Here is a 20,569-nt window from a genome sequence, read left to right on the forward strand (position 1 = left end):
TGAAACTCTAATTTCGACTCATTCGAAAACTAGATTGGATTTTACTCAATTCCTAAACTTTTGTCACGAACTGTAATCGTTTGATTGTTTTTTTCTGCTGTTTTATTACGTTGCCGTTAATATTTGAATTGATTAAGTTTGAGCTTTTGATTGTATGTAATTTAATTTTTAATCTTAATCACAAATGTCAAAGACTTTGTATTGTAATTGATAATACAATTGAATATACAGTATCTGTGACAACTAATTAAGAGATACTTTTTAGTCATCATCTTGATTAGTTTAATCAATTTGATTATTGTCTTTCCTTTTCAATTTCAGTTGATGGTGATGAAGAAGGAGATGAGGACGAGGAAGAAGATGAGGTTGAAACTGATGATGAGGATGAAGATGAGGTTGGAGTCGAGGGTAAAGGTAGAGCTGTTCTGTAAAGGTAAGTAGGCTCAACTGGGATTGATGACGAAGATGATGATGGACGATTAAGTCTATCATAAGCCGATCCTCTGATTACTGATTCGCTTTGTTTTTTGATAACTTCTTTTGGTGCTTCTTCTGTAACTGGTTTGGGTGCTGAAGCTGCTTCGACAATGGCTCGAGGTGGACTCTCAGCGGAAAGGATAATATCAGCTGCTTGTTGGGCGGCAGTTCCTGGTTCATTAGTCTTGATGTTGGCACGGAAGCCATTTGCATCGGCAATGTACTCAACAATTCGGAAAAGGCCATTGGCATCGGTGTAACCATATGAACCCCGAACAGCTCCGGAAGCATCTGACTCTTCCTTTCGGTATTGTCGGTTACCATAATCATCTCGAACATCATAGCCGAAGTTGTAAGGTTCAGCAGGCTACAAAGAAAGGAATGACGAAGATGACATTAGCGAGAAAAAAAAGATAGAATAGAATTTTTTGTAATAGAATTCACAAAAAATCAGTAAATTCTAAGAAAATGACAGAATCTTTTGGATAAACTCATAGACTCGTCATGATAATAATAGAATAGCAATCGAATGGATAGTAACCGTTGAAGAATCTAGATGAATTCTAACCAACTAATTAGTCTGAAGGAAAAGAGTTTTCAATGAGAAATATTAATTAAAAACCAAAGGATTTACCTGATAAGTAGTTTCCTGAATTCTTTCATAAGATCGTCCAGTTGATGATCGGGTTCCAACGGGTGAAGCATGAGACGATTCAAGATCATCTTTAGATTCAATTGATGGTGAGGAAGATGAAGATTCCAGAGAGGAAGATGACAAAGGTTTACCACGAAGATAATAATCAGCTGAAAGTCCAGTAGATGTTTCAATTGGACTCAAAGGGAAAATGAATCGACCATTGATCAAAGTAACAAGGCCTAATAAAGACAAACAGGTGAACATATTTAATCCCATGGTAATCACTGGAAGAGAATGAAATTTCTCACAAATTAGAGTAAAAGAAGAAGTGAAATTAAATTGTAAACACTCTGATCGCGAGACAATTAACTTATGTGATTTCGAAAGAAAAGTTTCTCAACTTATATTAGAACAAAAATGGAAGATCTGAAATCGGGCGGGCTTATTATTCATCTAAAAGGTTATTCGATATTCGGATACTAATTGTTTTCTTTTTTTTGTGTGAGTGTCAATTCGCAATTAATTGTTACAATTAAATTATTTTCTCTTTGTTTGTGTCAATAATAATTCGATGATGATGATTACCTACCCATGAGTGTTTTTCGTTGGTTGACTTAATCGATCTGGGATCAGAATTTCGAGTTTCTCTTTATTTCTCCAGAAAAGGATTTTGATTATCGACCTACAATTAACACCATAACAATTTGTTTTCTATTCTTTTCGTTGATTATTACCGTTACACCCAATTTACATATAATCAATGTTATCTAATTGTTATAATGCACTTTTACTACTGTTAACTAATCAACTTCGTTCTTGACAACTTGACTTGTAACAATTTCTTTGTGTGTTGTTGGTGGTAAATTTTTCGTGTCTTTGAATTTTAATCAATTCCAATTTCTTTCAGGTTTTTAATCGTTTTCTATTTCTCTAATTAAGGTTGATTAACAGCGAATTAAGACAATTGAAGATGTAATTAGTTGTTACACCCAATAGATTAATTTCTCTTCTTGTCAACACCAAGACGATTTTTGCTCTGCTGTTTAAATGCTGGATTCGTAATTGTTATGAAATCATTTCTTGAAACTTCATCAACTGTTGATGATTAAGATGATCTCACTTTTACTGTTTGATCTTGAGATTGATTTAGGTGTTTGTGATGAGTTAATTGTTTTAATCTCATTAGATTTAATTATTTCTTCTAAAACAAAAGATTAACCTACACGTTTTTATGTATCTACAAAAAATCAATGTCATTTCCCCTTGAAAATTGATCATTCATCTTAAATCATCATTCTAATGACCTTTATCATTAATGGTTAATTTAAATTATCAACTTGATCCAGTAAATGGTTTGTATACTTTTCTTGATCATCAAATTAATATTAGATTGTGAATGTTTAAAGTTATTTGGTTATATACAGAACTCATATTATTAATAAATTCAATTAAGCATAAAAAAACATTGGTTATAGTTAATTTGATTTTCCTCAGTCAATCTAAAACACTTTGATACTGTTCCAATTTAATCTGATTATAATTAATTGAATATTTATCTCATTTTAATCAAACAATATCCAAAGTTTATTTTCATTGAATTGGCGTTTGAATATCATAACATTGAAATGATTTCTCTCAAAATTAACTTTGTTTGACTCTGAATTCTTATTAATATATTAATAATTATTATTCTAATTATAATTTCCTGTTAAGTTAACAGTGTTAACAATCAGCATAAAAACCAACTGGATCGTATCTTAGTACCAGGCCAAAACCCGTCATTGTCCATAGAGTTCAATGTTCAATTCGATGAGGAAATTTTTTTCATTCGATTTCGATAAAAAGTATCTCAAATTCATCAGAATAATACAAACAATTAAATCAACAAATGAAAATTTTCAAACCAATGCAATTAATCAGAAATCGAGTAAAATCCGCAAAAGTTTACTGATTCCAAAACTAAATTCACTTCTTCCAGTTAATCATACAAATAAACGAATAACGATAAACAATAATCACACATAGAAAACCTGAAGCAATTAATGTAATCACAATCTACAGTCAATAGTATTAGATAATCAGAGATTAATTAGAAAAACAAAACTATCACCATGTTCATTTAATCATAGAGATGAAAGGCTTGAGATAAATTGAGAACAGCAATTAAATGAATCGACGAAGATTCGCCATAAAATAAAATAATCGAAATAAATAAATTGTTGCAACATGAATGATAAATTAATCGATATTTTCCCCAAAATTGACTTTCGAATTAAAATAAAGCCTTTAAATGTCCCGTTCGGCCACAATCGTCGACTCGAAGAAAACTTTTCCTTTCTTATTAATGGATAGAACTCTACATGAACTACATTTATACAAAGTTTCACGTTCATATTATTCACTATCGAAAAGACATTATCAAAACAATTTAAGTTCCGTTGGCAGCGAATTGCAAATTTTTAGAAACAATTCAGAAAATGATTAATATGTTTATCTTAATCAAAAAGTAATAAAAATCGGAATCGAAAATGAGATGTTTGAATTTTCATTATCGCGCCTTTTTCGCTCGTGCTGCCATCTCTTGGTTCTTTTGGTCTTTACCAGATGAGTGAACATTTGATTGTTTATCAAATGGGAATTTAATTTAATTTAATGATCAATTTGGTAGCGTTTTTGTAGTTAATTAATTGTCTCTGAAAGGTTTATTATTTAATTTGATTGATTGAAGATGATCTGCTTTATTCACTATGATACTTCTTAAATTGTTTGATTGTGTATCCAGTTTATTGGACGCTATCGATTTACATTTTTTACCTTTTCTTGTTAAAATTTTTTTCCAATCTTAATTGTATCAATAGCCAATTGTTTTTATAATAATATTTGCTTGATTGCTTTTTTTTGCTGTTGTTTTATTGCGTTATTAGTGCTTTTTTGTTTCTCTTTACTTGTGTGGTTTGTTTTGTTTTTGTACCATAATCATCATGATAAGGATTAAAGCTTTAAATGAAGATGTTGATACAAGTGATTCGGAAACTGAGGAACCGGAAAATGGTTTGTTAACCCGAGAAGCTCAAGAGGAAAATCTTCAGCAACTTTATTGTGAAGCTTTGAAATTGGTTGATTCGGATAAAGAACAAGCTAAATCCGAGTTGATCTCTTTGTTGGATACTCTTGATGAATTTGATGAATCTTCCGGCTTGACCAATATTGTCCACCTTAAGTATCTTTCTCTCAAAAATTTGGGTCTTCTCTTTCCCGATAATTTGAATTATTTCCTCGATGCTTTGGCAATCGATGGCGGTGATGTTACTTTATGGATCGAAACTGGCAGACGAGCTCTTAATCAATTTACTAATCTTCCACTGGCTCGTACATGTTTTGAAGAAGCTCATAGAATCAGTCCAACCAATTGGGTTGTTCTAGATATTCTAATGGGTCTTTATTATGTTCTAAATGATTACAGTAATTGTCTTAAACTCGCAATCAAAGGTTTAACAAAAGACTGTCATTATTTCAAAGCTTGTTTATTAATATCGGAAATGGTGAAACATTTTCCATCCATAGGATCAGAATTACCTGTTAATCTACAATATCTCCACAATTGGAATCCTTGTGAAAAAGATTTAGAAAGAAAGGAGAAAATTTTGGCCGAATTTTCGAATTTGAAAGAAAAAAGAAAACGAAAATTCTTGGAAGATGAAACAAACCAAAACGATGGAAGGAAAGTTTTCACTTTAAATCTTGAATCTACTTCGCTCTCATCTTTACAATCTTTGACCTCAACTCTTAAAAAGATTTACACTGAAATGGAAAAGGCAAATTGTCCTCGAAGCACTTTCATCTCAATCGAAAGTGGAACCTCTTCAGATGATGTTCAAAGTGCTGATGAGAACATGAGTGATGAATATTCGGATAAAGAAAAGCTTAACAATAAGCCCGAAAAACGAGGATCTTTTCCTTTCGAGTTTATTGACAAACGACGATCAAGTCGAGTTCAAAAGATCCAAAATAAAACAAGTGATTCCTGTGAATTCTCAAGTGATAATATCTACGAGAAAGTGTTCTCAATGATTCCCCAAAGTATTTTATCTCGAGAAGTGGAAGTGAAACGAACCGAGATCGAAATACCAAAATATAATGAAACTCAAGTGGAAAATTTGATTCTCTCTCGATTCATCTCGAAGCAAAAGTCATTCAAATCAAAGGGAAAACGTATCGATCAACTAATTAATGATTTTTTATTCGAAGTTGCCGATCAAGCTAATTTAATCAAATTACCTTCCAATTTCATTGACCTGTATAAAATTCATCGGCAAATGTACAGTTTACCATCACCTTTAACTTGTTCTGTTGAGGATGTTTCATTGGAAGAGATTAAATTAATTACCACTGCCAATGAGATTGAATTTCAACAATCAGAAGCCATATTTCTAACACAAATGCTACCCCATTTAAGAGCTAAATTTGATTCCGATGATTTTGATGGATTTTTCATTCGTCTTTTGACTCTTCGAGGAATCAAAGAATCTAAAGTTGATTATCTTCTAATGGCAAATGAAGTTTTCAGCCAATCTAACCTGAAATTAGTTCAAGCCTCAAATCAAACAGTCTACAGCTCATCTAGTCTTAAATCAATAATTAACACATTGAATGAAAATAATTTGGACAAATTATTGGATCAACATCGACACGAAGAACTTGTTGAACTTTTGGCTTCTAAATCGGAGCTTTCTGAGCCGGAAGAAGAGTATCTTTGTCAGGCGATCCAATCATCACAAGAATGGAAGCGAGGAGTCGAAATAATTTCTCGAAGTAAACAATTAACTGATCGATTGTTAAAATTACTACGATCCTGTCTAAAGAATGGCGATAAACTATCAATTGATCGCGAGTTGGCCATCAAATTGTTAAAATTAGGAACCGAAAAGTATAGTGCAATGGCCTGGACTTGTCTCGTTCAAACATTCATAAATGAAATATCATCTGGTGAAATTGACGAGAAGAAAATAATTAACTTAATCAATACTGTTCACGTTTACTTGAGTCGTCGAGGTTCCTGTTCTCAGGCTAATGGCGAGTTTCTACTCCTTGCCTTGGATTTTACAATTAATCAATGTAGTAAAGCCAAAGATGATTTGATTCTCCAATGTTTTGCTTGTTTATACAATCATCCACCGCCACGTCCTGGATACAGTTATCTCACTGCTCATCCGGGAGCTGGAATTGATCTCCTTTGGGATAATGTCGATACTATTTACAGTTATTTTATCCCAGAGAAACTCCCAGAGTTTGATAGTGTAAAACGTGATACAATTGATTCAGATACGGAGGAATTACTTCGTCGTATATTACCTTTAATTCCCGATAATTTAAATCCAGAAACTGATGCAAAATTGATCAACGAATATCTTGATAATGGTAAACCAATTGAGGTTTCATCAAATATTCCTAAACATCATGTAACTCAACATCTTTACTATTTTCTAGCTGATTATTATTTCAAAAACAAAGAGTTTCAGTAAGTTGATTGATTATTATTCTGATTTTAGTGAATATTAATGATATTTCTATTCTTTTAATTTGATTGATCTTTAGAAAAGCGAAAAAGTTTTACATTTATGATTTAACTTTAAATCGAGATCGATTCGATTCATGGGCTGCTTGTGCTCTCTCGATAACTCATCTAATTGAACAATATTTTTCTAATGTAAGTTAATTAACTAAAGTGGTTCGTATATTTATTGTTAGATAAACTAATTTAATGAATTATTTTTCTCTTTAATTAGGGAAGTAAAGTTTTCTACTCATTTTCTGATGAAGTATTTGATTTGGCGGAATCGGCATTTAGATGTTATATCGAAGCACTTCGGTTGGAACCAAACAATACCAAGATATGGATCGAATATGGAAACCTTGCTTATAATGTCGCGAGTTATATTTCTCGAGTTCGTAAATCTGGTCCAACAACTGAGGGGGAACAAAAAGAGAAAATGATCAAGCAGCAGAAACGAATGCTTTATCGAGCTCGAGTTTGTTTCGAATCAGCCAACAATGTCGCCGACGCCGATGAAATTTGGTTACATTATTATTTCTTGGGGAAAATCGCTGAAAGGAGTAACATTTTACAAGCACTTAAATATTATGAACTATCTGATCTGCATTTGGCTTTAAGTGGAGCGACTTATCCTCGTAAAATTGGTTATCATAATCCGACCCGTTATGCAATCGAAGCTCTTGAAATACATTATCGCATGCACGCCTGTGTCCTCAAGTATATTCGTAGGCACAGTAAAACATTATCGTCGAAAATATTATCACAAATTAAGATTCATCTACTTCGTGCATTGCGAAGTCCATTTGTCAAGCAAATTCAAATACCAACTATAAACTCAATATCTGATCACGATTATATCTCCAGTGATCCATCTCGACTTCATCCAGCTCTTTCTGACGAAAATCAAATTATGGAAGATGTTAAAGAAGTGGTCACTGATTTGGTCACTTTAGTCGATGATGGAATTCTTGAAAGTGATGAACGACAATTACGTCCGAGTATAATGGAAATGTGTTTAGAAGCAATGAATCGATGCTTACAGCGTTTTCCAAACCATTACAAGTCGCTCTATCGAATGGCTCATCATTTTTGCTCGTTGAAAGATTTTCTCGCTGCTCGAGTGGTTCTTCTTGGTCGATTCACTACATCATCGGGTTCACAATCGCTTCTTAAAAAGCCTGAATCTCCAGGAGACATGATCAATGGAAATGGTAATGCCAGTACTAATGGTTCTGCCGATGCATTAAAATCCGAACCAATTATCGGTCTATTTGGTGATCACAAAAATAACAATCTATTCAACGGAATCTGGAGGATCCCTGTTGATGATATCGATAGACCAGGAAGCTTCATTACTCATATGTGCCGATCGACTCACTTATTGATTAAAGTTTCTTGGGCTCTTTCTGATCCTCATCGATTATCAACAATCGCAGTACAATTAAGTAAAACACCAGAGGTCGGAAAAAAGTTTCTCCGTGACATTGACCGAGAACATCTTGCTAAGGATGCACTTCGTCGGTGTTTCAGTATTTTAAAGAATCGAATTGAAGAAGCTCGTCAAAATCGTCCTCGTTTGGACCAGATACGAATCGATTTGAGAAAAGTAGCAGAAAAGTTGATGAAATGTTCAGTTTATCAACGAGATACTCAACATTTCATTGGAGAATGTGAACAATCAATTAGATCTATTGTATCATAGTCATTTCTATTTATTTATTTTCTACATTTAAACACAACCGAAAACACTGTTCTAAGCATCCAAATCTTTATTAATAGAATTGTAAATGTATTTTTTTGTACCAAAGTTTTGTTTTAATCACAAAATAATCACTCGAATTCGATCAACAATCGAATTAAACTAATGTTGACTTTTTTTCAGTAAAATCGATGATAATTTTATCTCTTTTCGGACAGAACTCGCGTTGAATTATATTCACCATATCTAACATCCTCTTTGATGCTCTGTTCATCGTTGAATCTGGACTTTTAATATTGCAATAAATCACTTCACGAATTCCTGATTGGATAATTAATTTGGCACATTCGTTGCATGGGAAAAGAGTAGTGTAGAGACTACAGTTCTTGACATCGGCTGAATTACGATTGGCGATCGCATTCATCTCAGCGTGACAAACGTAAAGATGCTTATTGTCCAAAGGTGTGTCTCCATTTTTGGTCCAAGGCATGAGATCGTCATTACATCCGGTCGGCATTCCATTGTAACCGATTCCAACTATTTTCTTTTCTGTGTTCACAATACAAGTTCCAACCTGAGTGACGGGATCTTTACTCCTCAATGAGGCCAAATGAGCCATGGCCATGAAATAATCGTCCCAATCAAGATAATCAGTTCGTTTGTTTGACTCAAGTTGATTTGGTTCGATTTCATTGACCATTTTGATTACATTTGATTCTCGTTACAGAATTGAGAAACAATTGAATTTGAGAATTTAATTAGTCCACTAGATATTGGAACAATTGAAAGAAGTCAAAGCAATTACCTTCAAATAGAAAACAAATTTTAAATTAAAAGGTGTTACGGTTAATTTCAGACAAAATGGGAAGTTACAATTAGAGTATCTTACTAGAGATTAAGTGAAAATTAAGATGCAATCATAAAGAAAAAGACAATCACAACAATTTTATCAACAATAATTCAATTTTATCTTAATTTTCACTTAATTTTTGTGACATCATCGATTCAGTTTAATCAATCATATTATTCGTGGTGTTAATTTGATTGTTATCATATCTTACTCTTAATGTTTCTTAATTAGTAATCTTTTTTGTCTCTTATTTTGTCTCTACAGGCCAAAGGTCGAATCTATTTGACAACTCATCGAGTCCTTTTCACAGCAACTCCATTGAAACAAAATGCTAACTTTAAGTCATTTTCGGCTCCATTTTTTTCAATGTTTGACCTTTCCCTTGACCAGCCGATATTTGGTGCTAATGCAATTAAGGGTAAAGTCCGTGGGGATCCTGAGTTTGGATTTACCGAAATAATTAGGTAATTATCTAATTACTTGAATTAATTGAATTTATCTCTAATTAGCATTTATTTGTATCAAATTAACATTTCTAAGACTTTATAGAAATTTTGGAAAATTTATCAAATTGCTGTTCGAGGTGATTGTGTTGTTTTAGTTGACTCCTTTGCTATGTCAATGATGGTTATCATTTGGTTGACTGAATTGTGATTTTCAATTTAATTTTGAGAGTTTTAATTCATCTTTGTTGATTTTGGTTAATTTTGGCCTATTTTGGTAAATTAGTCCAACTCAGTTTATTGGACGCTATCGATTTACATTTATTACCTTTTCTTGTATTCATTTCTTGTTTTATTACGTTATTAGTGCTTTTTTGTTTCTCTTTACTTGTGTGGTTTGTTTTGTTTTTGTACCATAATCATCATGATAAGGATTAAAGCTTTAAATGAAGATGTTGATACAAGTGATTCGGAAACTGAGGAACCGGAAAATGGTTTGTTAACCCGAGAAGCTCAAGAGGAAAATCTTCAGCAACTTTATTGTGAAGCTTTGAAATTGGTTGATTCGGATAAAGAACAAGCTAAATCCGAGTTGATCTCTTTGTTGGATACTCTTGATGAATTTGATGAATCTTCCGGCTTGACCAATATTGTCCACCTTAAGTATCTTTCTCTCAAAAATTTGGGTCTTCTCTTTCCCGATAATTTGAATTATTTCCTCGATGCTTTGGCAATCGATGGCGGTGATGTTACTTTATGGATCGAAACTGGCAGACGAGCTCTTAATCAATTTACTAATCTTCCACTGGCTCGTACATGTTTTGAAGAAGCTCATAGAATCAGTCCAACCAATTGGGTTGTTCTAGATATTCTAATGGGTCTTTATTATGTTCTAAATGATTACAGTAATTGTCTTAAACTCGCAATCAAAGGTTTAACAAAAGACTGTCATTATTTCAAAGCTTGTTTATTAATATCGGAAATGGTGAAACATTTTCCATCCATAGGATCAGAATTACCTGTTAATCTACAATATCTCCACAATTGGAATCCTTGTGAAAAAGATTTAGAAAGAAAGGAGAAAATTTTGGCCGAATTTTCGAATTTGAAAGAAAAAAGAAAACGAAAATTCTTGGAAGATGAAACAAACCAAAACGATGGAAGGAAAGTTTTCACTTTAAATCTTGAATCTACTTCGCTCTCATCTTTACAATCTTTGACCTCAACTCTTAAAAAGATTTACACTGAAATGGAAAAGGCAAATTGTCCTCGAAGCACTTTCATCTCAATCGAAAGTGGAACCTCTTCAGATGATGTTCAAAGTGCTGATGAGAACATGAGTGATGAATATTCGGATAAAGAAAAGCTTAACAATAAGCCCGAAAAACGAGGATCTTTTCCTTTCGAGTTTATTGACAAACGACGATCAAGTCGAGTTCAAAAGATCCAAAATAAAACAAGTGATTCCTGTGAATTCTAATCTAGTATTAAGTCAATAATTAACACATTGGATGAAAATAATTTGGACAAATTATTGGATCAACATCGACACGAACAACTTGTTGATCTTTCAGTTTCAGTCACAAATAAGGCACTTTCAGTCCTTCGAGTTCAACTCATAAAAACACCATCAACCCGATCAAGAGCTTGATCAGTGACTCCAACCAAAGAACCAACTACACTTCTAAGAAGATCACTTAGAACTCAAAAATGAATTAAGATTTTCGATTAACTATCAATCCACCACAAGACTACGTATCGTTCAACCATGAAGAAATCATTAAAATCATGAAAATTAAAAACAAAATGATAATGTTACATAATAAGAAATTGTTATTTAAGTTTTACTTACCACCATTTATTGATTGTTCATTAAAATTTAATTTTGAAAATTTGTTAATCATTAATCATTTTATTCATTATCACAATCAACTTGAAATGAGAAAAGGTTTCAATGTAATTAAAAGTATTTCTCATTTAAAATTAAATCAGATTTTCAGGTTATCGTTATTCCAATTTTAATTGGTCAACTAAATTTAATTAATTTAGTTTGAAATTAGATTAAAATTGAAAAATTGATGGTTAAGTTGATACGTTAGATTAATTTCGTTAAAAGTGAAATTTGATTAATTTCTGTTCAATTACAGTTAATTCGTTGAGTTATTGATTTTTAATTGTTAATGTGAACTTTTTTAAAAAAAGCGCCTTTTCTGAAGAATTTGAGTTTTTTCGTATTCCACAGATGGAGCCACTTTTTTGGGAAGCACATGGTCACTTTTTCAAATGATTTTATTTTTAATTGAATTTAACTCAATATATTTTGATAACCGACGTGTATTGTTTTGTTAATTGTTTGATTATATTTTTAAATTGTTTCTCGATTTGATTATTTTCCTCGTTCTCTCACACATTCTCACGATAAAATGGTAAATATTTTCATTCTTTATCTATTAAATCACTGACGGCATGGATTCGTTGTAACTTAGTTTAGAATTGTTTTTCTTTTCATAAATGTGATCTTTTGATTTCTTTATGCTTCCTGTGTTTAATTGTTTATGTTGTTTTTTTTTATTCACCGTTTTCTCTTGATTTTCTATTCTATCTCTTTCTATTCATATAAATGTAGCCTACCGAAGGAGTTAATCCAAAAGCTTACCCTTTAGCTGATGATCAGTTGACTGCGAAAATTTTGAAATTAGTTCAACAAGCTGCTAATTATAAGCAAATTAAAAAAGGAGCCAATGAAGCAACTAAAACTTTAGCTCGAAATTTGGCTCAATTAATTGTTATGTCCGCTGATGCTGAACCTCTTGAGATTTTACTTCATTTACCTTTATTGTGTGAAGATAAAAATGTTCCTTATGTTTTCATTAAATCTAAACATGGTGAGTAAAGTTTATTAAATCAACAAATATCTCAAACATGCTCTTAATTGACAAAATGGAAATTCTATTTCAAATACTTTAATTATCTATGGCTTTTTTTCTTCTCTTAATTACTTAGCCCTCGGTCGTGCATGTGGTGTGGCCAGATCAGTTATCGCCTGTTCGGTCATCGGCAGTGAAGGATCACAATTGACGCCTCAAATTCAAGCTTTACAAAGTGAAATTGAGAAACTTCTCATTTAAGGGAATAAATTACACTTTTCATTTCATCAATACCCATCATTTGAAGAGTATCATATTTTATTAATATTATATCTAGAGAGCAAGAAATAGGTGGTAGTAGTAGTTGTGTAGTAATGAAAGATATAATAGCGAGAGAGAGAGAGAGAGAGAGAGAAGAGAAAACAAAAACAATTGTGAGTTAATGAGAGATAAAATTTTTGTGATATGTTCATTTGGTTGCAGTAGCTGTTGATGGATTAGGTGTTGTCGGTGATGGTAAAGTAGGTGAGGCAAGAGCAGGTATACAAGATAATGAAAATGATGCCCGATCTCCCGGGGTGGTGGAAAATGTCAATGGCGATAGCGAGCATAAGCGTTTCGATGAACCCGATGTCTGATGTTTGGGCCGTGAAAACGAGAGGAAAGATGGCTCAGTGGAAACTGGTTCCAATAAACTATCTCGTCTTAATTGTTTCTCAAACTCAACTAATTGTCCAAGAAAATTAAAGTTAGGTGATATGGTTGGCCTTTTAGATTTCACATACCTATAAATAGCCAGAAAAATAGAAGAGGAAAATTATTGATTCATTAATATAATCATGAGAGTTCCAGTTTTTCCAATATATAAACACACACACACACATTATAATTACTATAATCAATCAAATATGAAACTCAAAACAAACCCAAAAGTCTGACAACAATATCAACAACAACACAAAATCGATATTTCTGACCAATTGGACGATAATTTAAATGGAAGACAAACCTGTAAGCATCATCAGAAGTCATCCTCGAATGTTGCATCACATAAGCTATTGCAATTGTCGCCGACCGTGAAATTCCAGCTAAACAATGAACTAAAACACATCCTCGCGATTCGCGAACTTTTTCTGTTTAGAAAATTTGAAGAAACAAAATTCGCAATTACTTTTGATTGTGAGAGTAAATATATTAGTGAAATTGTTTCTCTTCTTCTTCTTCTTCTTCTTTTTCTTTTTCTTCTCCCTGTTAGGTAGTGTTCATTTTCTCATTACATGGTAAACATGATGACTAACTGATTCTTCATTTTCTATACACTAATTTTTTGGCTTCGACTGAGAAGTCTCGGTAATTTCTTTATATATATATATAATTTATCCTCCATTTTGTTTTCTTTTTCTTTTCTTTACTAATAGAATCTAATCAAATTCTGTATGTTTCAAGCAATTAAGAACTCAGTTACTTTGTATATCCTTTAATTTCCTACAGAAGAAAAAAAAAACTAATCGATAGACACAATTAATTTGAACAGTTATACTGGTGGTGGTTGTATTTGAGAGATGATTACACTTACCCAAGAAGTTAAATGCCATTGGAAAATAAGGAAGCAGTTTCTCGCTGTAATTATCATTAACAGGTATTCTCATGAAATGAGATTCTTGAACAAAATCAGGCTTTGGGCAAGTTATGCTAACATTTAGTTCATAAGTGATATTATGAGTCTAAAGAGAAAACAAAATTAGTTAGTCACTGAGAATTGGAGGTTATCGATTAAAATTTGACCCTAACTTATTTATTTCTATACTGATTGTTACGAACAATTGATATTGTAGTTGAACAGTTAATCTAAAGTGTAAAGTTAAGGTCAAAAAGATCGAGTTTCTCTTCATCTGATTGTTACAATGTTTACCTTTAAAAGCTCTTTATTGTAAGCATCATGTTGGGATCCTAAGTAAAGGAAGGGTAAGATTTTCGTGGGTCCTGGATTGGTGGTTGGAAGACAAGGTTGGGATAATGAAGTAAGATATTTCTTGGCTTCCAAGAGATCAGGATATTTTGATTGAAAGGTGATAAAACCACCGACCAGTAAGCTGACACTTTTAAAGGTAGTCACCAATTTAGATATGAAAACGGCAAGAAAACTGTCTTCCGGTATGGAGATGAAACTTTTAGAATCTTGATCATATAAAATAATATCAACACTTGGATCAGGTTGATAACCAATTACATTGGTAATCAATTCATTTGCAGTTAACTGGTTGAAAAGAAGAACAGAGAACACAAGGAGAATAAAACCAAAAACAGAAAAAAAGAAATAATATTATTATTTAAATGCGAAGAAGAAGAAGAAAATTAACAAAAACAGTAACACCATCAAAGAGTCAGAACGATTAATTATTCTTAATATTGAGAAACAAGAGAGAGAGAAAAAAGGAAAACAATAACAAAGAGAATAGAAAATTTTACTTAATTTTCTAAACTTGAAGTTTCACTGATCCGTTCTGGTTGAAAGGGTGGAGACAATTGAGAAAACAAGAGATGAGAAAAACACTATTCTCTTATTGATTGTGGTGAAAATGAAACAGTAACAATCTAATTGTTGATGTGAATACAATTTAATAAATAAGAGGTAAACACTAACCTTTCCTTGTTGTAAACGTCTTAGAACAAGTTTCGACGAAGTGACTTGAAAGGATGTTGATACATGGCTTGTGTTGTATTCAAGAAAAGATCTCATGTCCAAGATTAAAATATTCTGCCGACCATTTTTAATATAAGAGGCCAAAGTGTTCACATCAATTAGATTTAAATTGCATGGCGATGTTGTGGTTACTTGTGATGTATCCATTTAACGTTTACGCTTCGTTTTAAACGTTTATTTTGTTTTTTCCGTATTCTATTTGATATCCTTACTATTTACTTTTTTTTCTTCTTCTTCTTCTTCTTCTTTCTCTCTTCTTCTTTCTTTCTTATCATGTTCAAATATAACAAACAAAAATCTATCTACAGAGTGATCGATAAAATAACGTTTACTTAATTTTAGTTGTTTAACTTGCGCAATGAATTTAATTCATTTCATTTGTGCAGAAAATTGTATCACCTTTAAATTAACCGCTTTTCTCTCCGAGACTTTTAATTCCCTCCCCTTTTATCCTCTTTATCTCTCACCCTGTAACCTTAAACTCCTCCTCATTGCGTCATCGTGACGTTCATCCGATGACTCATTTTCTTTCTTTTTCTCTGTCGTTTTTTTCTCATCACAAGGTCACCTTAATAAGTAGCTTTTCCATTCGCTAGATGGAGCCACCGTTTCTGGAGTAAATGAGTTGAGGTCAAATTTATGATTCTTTTTGTTTATTTTTCACCTTTTGGTTTGTTTTGGCTAGGAAAATCGGTTTTTCCTTTGTAATTAAATTAATTTGCTGGTTAATTGTGCTCATTTTGGGTTCGTTTTTGGTGGTAAGTTTTGATTTAATTGTGTCTAGCTTTTGGTTTATGTGTTAGGCCTTTTAATTTTGTCAAGTAAATACAAATATTTTTGTGTTACTTTTACTTGGGTTTTGTTGTGTTGATTGTTAATTTTGGTTTTTTTTCAATTGAATTTGTTTCTTTTAGGTTTGGATTGGTGTTTGTGGTATTTTATTGTTATAATGTTTGGTGTTTTAAGGAAAGCTTTACCTTTAATTGTTCGATCACCAAGAGGAACTAGTGGTGTTAAAATTGCTTTATCTTCTGTGAATAAGCGATGGGCTCATTCAGTTTCTGCAAGCACTGAGGTTTCTGGTGTTTTCTCACAGGAAAGCATTCTTGAATTCGCTTCTTATTACGTGATCATACCTGTCATTATTTGGGCTCGTATTCACTCCTGGTATGAAATGCAACATGAAATGGCCGAAGAACCTGTACTTCCACCTCGTTATGAGTATCTCTCATGATCAAGAAACCATTCCCCTTTGGAGATGGTAAAGAGCCTCTTTTTGGTTGGCCTAGAGGTCGATCTCCTGATGAATATGCTGCTAGAAAAGAAGCTGGATTACCTATGCCAGATTTATTAGATGATTTACCAGAAGATGATGATGAAGATGAAGATTAGACATAAAAAGCAAAAGTTGTAACAAAATTCTAATGATAATTTTATCCAAATGGAAAAAAATTTGTGTTACCCAAAAGATTTCAGTCCCTTTCAACACAAGCAAAACTACTTTTGCTCCAAGAGAAAACAAATTAGTGTAAAAATCAAATCAAATTGTTGCCGAATCTAAATAAACAAAAAACAAAAACCACAAAAAGCATCAATTTCCCAGAGAGAAATGTCCACCAAATTCAAATTATATTAATCAAATTAATGAATCTTAATTCGATTCAAACTCTAATAGCAAAAAAATGCTTCCAAAATGAAGCAAATGAAAAAAACGTAAATCAGTTGACCGAAATGTTCGGAACCCTAGGTAAACGAAATCATCACAACGACTCAATTTGGTTAATCGTGAGAATCAGAATTGATCTTCTCTCATTAGTTACAAATTTAGGCTGGTAAAAAAGTAAATTGTACGCTAGTTTATTGAATAGTAATTAATTACAATTAACTTACTTAAACTAGTCATTTTTCATACGAGCAAAAAATTCAATCGAGTTTAAATTAAATGATTTAGATTAAACAAAACATTAAACTTATCACAATCTTTAAAATTGAAATTGGCTTGAATTTAAATCAATTAAATAAATTTGATGAGATTTAATTGCGGAAAAATGTTTAATAAAATCAATACAAATTTCTATCGGACAGTCCGAGGTAATTTGATTCTGTAACTAGATCAACGAATGTTGAACTTTTCCCAGTGAAATTCAGACTAAATTTGATACATAATTAACCTGCTAACGAGTGGAGATAATTTTCTAATTTGTTATTCTATTGTAACAATCAATCAACTTTCCTATCAGATGAATATCAATAGCTGATAATCTTTAATTGCGAGTCTGATTGTTCATTACAGTCAATCTCTTTTGCTTGAGACTCTAAAAGCAAATTTCGAGACGGACGGACAAATGAATGAGACATTTTTTTGTACCGCCTAAGTCGTAAACATTTTTATGACATTTCAAAATTCAATATACAGCCACGGGCATTAAATTTCGTACATTTTTAATCAAAGTTGCGCGATCCTCACGATTGAAAAGAAGAAGAGTGTGAAGAAGAAGAAGTGGAAAAAATCAAGTCGGACTCTCAATCTGAGAATGATGATCATGAAAAAGAAGAAGAATCAGGCGAAGAAAAAATGAAATTGGACTCACAATCAGAGAGCGAGAATCAAGAAAAAAGAGAAGAAGAACGGGTAGCTAAAAGAATAAAATTCGAATCCAAGAGCGAAGAACAAGAGGAAGCTCCAACTCCACGTGTAACGCGCGCTCGCGCTAAAACTCCGAAAGTTGAGCAAAACAAGAAACCAGAGCCCGAAACTAAAGAGGAACAATTAGAAGCTGAAGATGAGCTGCCCGATTTTTCAATCCCTCGAGTTCAACTCATAAAAACACCATCAACCCGATCAAGAGCTCGATCAGTGACTCCAACCAAAGAACCAACTACACCTCTAAGAAGATCACTTCGAACTCGAAGCCTCTTCCAGTGCCCTGACCTGTTCCGTGAGTATATTTAATTAATCAGTTGATTCCCGATTTTAATACAATTACACTATACTTAATTCTCAGGATATTTAAAACTTATCAACCGGTAATTCATGATCCCTGGTTTTTCAAGAAACAATTAATTGCTCAACACTTTAGTGGTGGTTTACATGGAGGTCTTCATGGTGGAGTCACTGGTGGAATCCATGGTTAATTGTTACAAAATCATTCGTTCATTTACTGGTTAATCGTTAATCCATCTGTGTATTTAGTTTCATTTCGTCAAACACCAATAAACAATTAAGTTATTAGATTCAAGAAGATGATTTAATAATGTAAATACTTATTCATTTATCCGATTGATTGATTATTTTTGAAATTGATTTATCTTTTTTCCGTTAACTGATTCACGAATAACAACTAACATAAACATTCAAAGAAATTGTTTGTTTGGTGAAATTGTGATACACTTAATTAGTGTTTTATTTTATTAACAAATGAGGATAATTAAGAATGAAATTATAAAAAGTCATGGCCATCATTTGGTAACCACAACTTGATGATGATGACAGGTACACTTTTCTCCGACAGGATCACCGGCTTTGTTAATCCTCTGAGTCCGAGGTATTGCAAGGTCGTCATTGTCTGCTTTATGTGTCGGGAAGTAATTTGTCAAAATCAGATCCTTTACTTGACCTTCGTTCTGTGTTGGTGTCTCCGAATCGCTTTCCTCGACAATTTCACGTTTTAAAATAGTTTCTGATAACATTGCGAATATCTTTTTGTACATATTGTCGACTGTTGGATCTTTTATCTGAGTATCTTGAACTGGTTTTCGTTTGACTGGTGAGTCAGTTACCTGAAGTGGATAAAGAGATTCAAATGTTTGAATTGAGCGAAAGGTCGGTCAATGGATAATAATAGAAAGACCAATAACTAATACTTACTGTTGTCATGAGATCAAAGGTAAAGATGATCCAAGGAATCAAATGTGTTTAGAGAAAGTGTCACAATAAATGGTCAAAATTCACATCTAAAAGACCAAATTTATCCACAATTAAAGACGAAACACAGGGAACAAATTTCTAATTGGTGTTGATTTATTTTCTCTGTTGATTTACAGTAAAATCACTTGGAAAGGAACACAAAATGATTAATTTGAAACAGAAAACATTTTATTGAAACTAATCCGTTTTAGGTTAAGACGGTTAATCATTTGGGTATAGAGTCAACGGTATAGAGTCAGAGTCAACTCGCCAAGCCGTTAAAAACAAAAGCTTAATCCTTTAGGGATAATCCTTTTGAAAGGCTGTTTAGCTTGAGAAAGGACTAATCTTAACCAATTTTTATCAAACTTTTTGATTGGAATAATTAATGATTGCTTGATTTGGTTTCTATTGTAACAATCAATCAACATGTTATCAGATGAATATCAACAGCTGATAATCTTAAATTGAGAGATTAAGAGTTTGAATTTAGTCTGTTTATAATAACTTAATTGTTTATTGGTGTTTGACGAAATGAAACTAAATACACAGATGGATTAACGATTAACCAGTAAATGAACGAATGATTTTGTAACAATTAACCATGGATTCCACCAGTGACTCCACCATGAAGACCTCCATGTAAACCACCACTAAAGTGTTGAGCAATTAATTGTTTCTTGAAAAACCAGGGATCATGAATTACCGGTTGATAAGTTTTAAATATCCTAAGAATTAAGTAATTGTATTAGAATCGGGAATCAACTGATTAATTAATATACTAATTAATACTCACGGAACAGGCAAGGGCACTGGAAGAGGCAAAGGAAGGATAAATTTTTTATTCTTCGCAACAATTAACATAACTGCTCCGATTTTCTTTGCCATTTCAATCCTCCTTCGGTATCCAGCCTTAATTGTTGGTACATTGATTGTGATTAGAATTATGATTAACACAATTAACGATCCAAAGGTAACATATGAACGTTTTGTCATGATGATGATGATCAATTTAAGGAACACAATTAACTTTCACTGTGAGAATATTCAAAGATTTAACTTAAACTTGTAGATATTTTTCTTATGATTAAATCTAATTGTTTCTATTTAATGTGCTATCAAATAACTACAATTTAGAATTGACCATTTGATGCTGAATGAAATTAATTATTTCGCTGATGAAAAGTGAGTTTTTTTTTCAACCAATTAAGACAGAAGACTAATTGTCATCTTATAGTTGAATCGCTCAACTGTAGATTCGGACAATTAAATTGTGTCCAAGAAAACTGTCCATTTCTTAATTGTTATTAATCATTGTCATGGATTGTTAATCATAACGTCCAACAGGAAGTATTTAAATCAGGATCACAAGCTAATTAATCAATAACAATTAACTAACAAAACCAAAAATATTTGTTACTTTCCCAATCA

At 32.4% G+C, this 20,569-nt stretch overlaps 7 protein-coding genes and 1 pseudogene across 7 annotated transcripts; 4 read left to right on the forward strand and 4 right to left on the reverse strand.

The window, feature by feature from the left end:
* Positions 1 to 145: 145 nt before the first annotated feature.
* Positions 146 to 1,491, reverse strand: LOC128391658 (uncharacterized protein DDB_G0271670-like). The gene is made up of 2 exons (XM_053351591.1): positions 1,112 to 1,491; positions 146 to 844 (listed from the first exon to the last, which is right to left on the reverse strand). Exons 1-2 carry the CDS (start codon positions 1,388 to 1,390, stop codon positions 296 to 298), a joined length of 828 nt encoding a protein of 275 aa, XP_053207566.1. The 5' UTR covers positions 1,391 to 1,491; the 3' UTR covers positions 146 to 295.
* A 2,262-nt stretch (positions 1,492 to 3,753) lies between these two features.
* LOC128391709 (calcineurin-binding protein cabin-1-like) lies at positions 3,754 to 8,531 on the forward strand. Its single transcript, XM_053351650.1, has 3 exons — positions 3,754 to 6,632; positions 6,710 to 6,821; positions 6,901 to 8,531. Exons 1-3 carry the CDS (start codon positions 4,096 to 4,098, stop codon positions 8,368 to 8,370), a joined length of 4,119 nt encoding a protein of 1,372 aa, XP_053207625.1. The 5' UTR covers positions 3,754 to 4,095; the 3' UTR covers positions 8,371 to 8,531.
* LOC128391711 (deoxycytidylate deaminase-like) lies at positions 8,365 to 9,258 on the reverse strand. Its single transcript, XM_053351652.1, has one exon. The coding sequence runs from the start codon at positions 9,065 to 9,067 to the stop codon at positions 8,525 to 8,527; it is 543 nt and encodes a 180-aa protein (XP_053207627.1). The 5' UTR covers positions 9,068 to 9,258; the 3' UTR covers positions 8,365 to 8,524.
* A 139-nt stretch (positions 9,259 to 9,397) lies between these two features.
* LOC128391710 (calcineurin-binding protein cabin-1-like) lies at positions 9,398 to 11,648 on the forward strand. Its single transcript, XM_053351651.1, has 2 exons — positions 9,398 to 9,681; positions 9,758 to 11,648. Exon 2 carries the CDS (start codon positions 10,085 to 10,087, stop codon positions 11,138 to 11,140), a length of 1,056 nt encoding a protein of 351 aa, XP_053207626.1. The 5' UTR covers positions 9,398 to 9,681; positions 9,758 to 10,084; the 3' UTR covers positions 11,141 to 11,648.
* Positions 11,649 to 11,925: 277 nt separating this feature from the next.
* LOC128391752 (NHP2-like protein 1) lies at positions 11,926 to 12,820 on the forward strand. The gene is made up of 3 exons (XM_053351700.1): positions 11,926 to 12,086; positions 12,287 to 12,545; positions 12,664 to 12,820. The coding sequence occupies exons 1-3, from the start codon at positions 12,084 to 12,086 to the stop codon at positions 12,786 to 12,788; spliced, it is 387 nt and encodes a 128-aa protein (XP_053207675.1). The 5' UTR covers positions 11,926 to 12,083; the 3' UTR covers positions 12,789 to 12,820.
* Positions 12,821 to 12,837: 17 nt separating this feature from the next.
* On the reverse strand, positions 12,838 to 15,524 carry LOC128391750 (dual specificity protein phosphatase 16-like). The gene is made up of 5 exons (XM_053351699.1): positions 15,172 to 15,524; positions 14,440 to 14,784; positions 14,104 to 14,251; positions 13,537 to 13,660; positions 12,838 to 13,312 (listed from the first exon to the last, which is right to left on the reverse strand). The coding sequence occupies exons 1-5, from the start codon at positions 15,376 to 15,378 to the stop codon at positions 12,997 to 12,999; spliced, it is 1,140 nt and encodes a 379-aa protein (XP_053207674.1). The 5' UTR covers positions 15,379 to 15,524; the 3' UTR covers positions 12,838 to 12,996.
* A 306-nt stretch (positions 15,525 to 15,830) lies between these two features.
* On the forward strand, positions 15,831 to 16,819 carry LOC128391751 (uncharacterized; annotated as a pseudogene).
* A 1,775-nt stretch (positions 16,820 to 18,594) lies between these two features.
* Positions 18,595 to 19,571, reverse strand: LOC128391812 (uncharacterized). The gene is made up of 2 exons (XM_053351758.1): positions 19,100 to 19,571; positions 18,595 to 19,011 (listed from the first exon to the last, which is right to left on the reverse strand). The coding sequence occupies exons 1-2, from the start codon at positions 19,106 to 19,108 to the stop codon at positions 18,691 to 18,693; spliced, it is 330 nt and encodes a 109-aa protein (XP_053207733.1). The 5' UTR covers positions 19,109 to 19,571; the 3' UTR covers positions 18,595 to 18,690.
* Positions 19,572 to 20,569: the final 998 nt, after the last annotated feature.

The sequence above is a fragment of the Panonychus citri genome, unplaced genomic scaffold (genome assembly GCF_014898815.1).
Source record: "Panonychus citri isolate SS breed McGregor unplaced genomic scaffold, ASM1489881v1 Contig00135, whole genome shotgun sequence".
Taxonomy (NCBI): domain Eukaryota; kingdom Metazoa; phylum Arthropoda; class Arachnida; order Trombidiformes; family Tetranychidae; genus Panonychus; species Panonychus citri.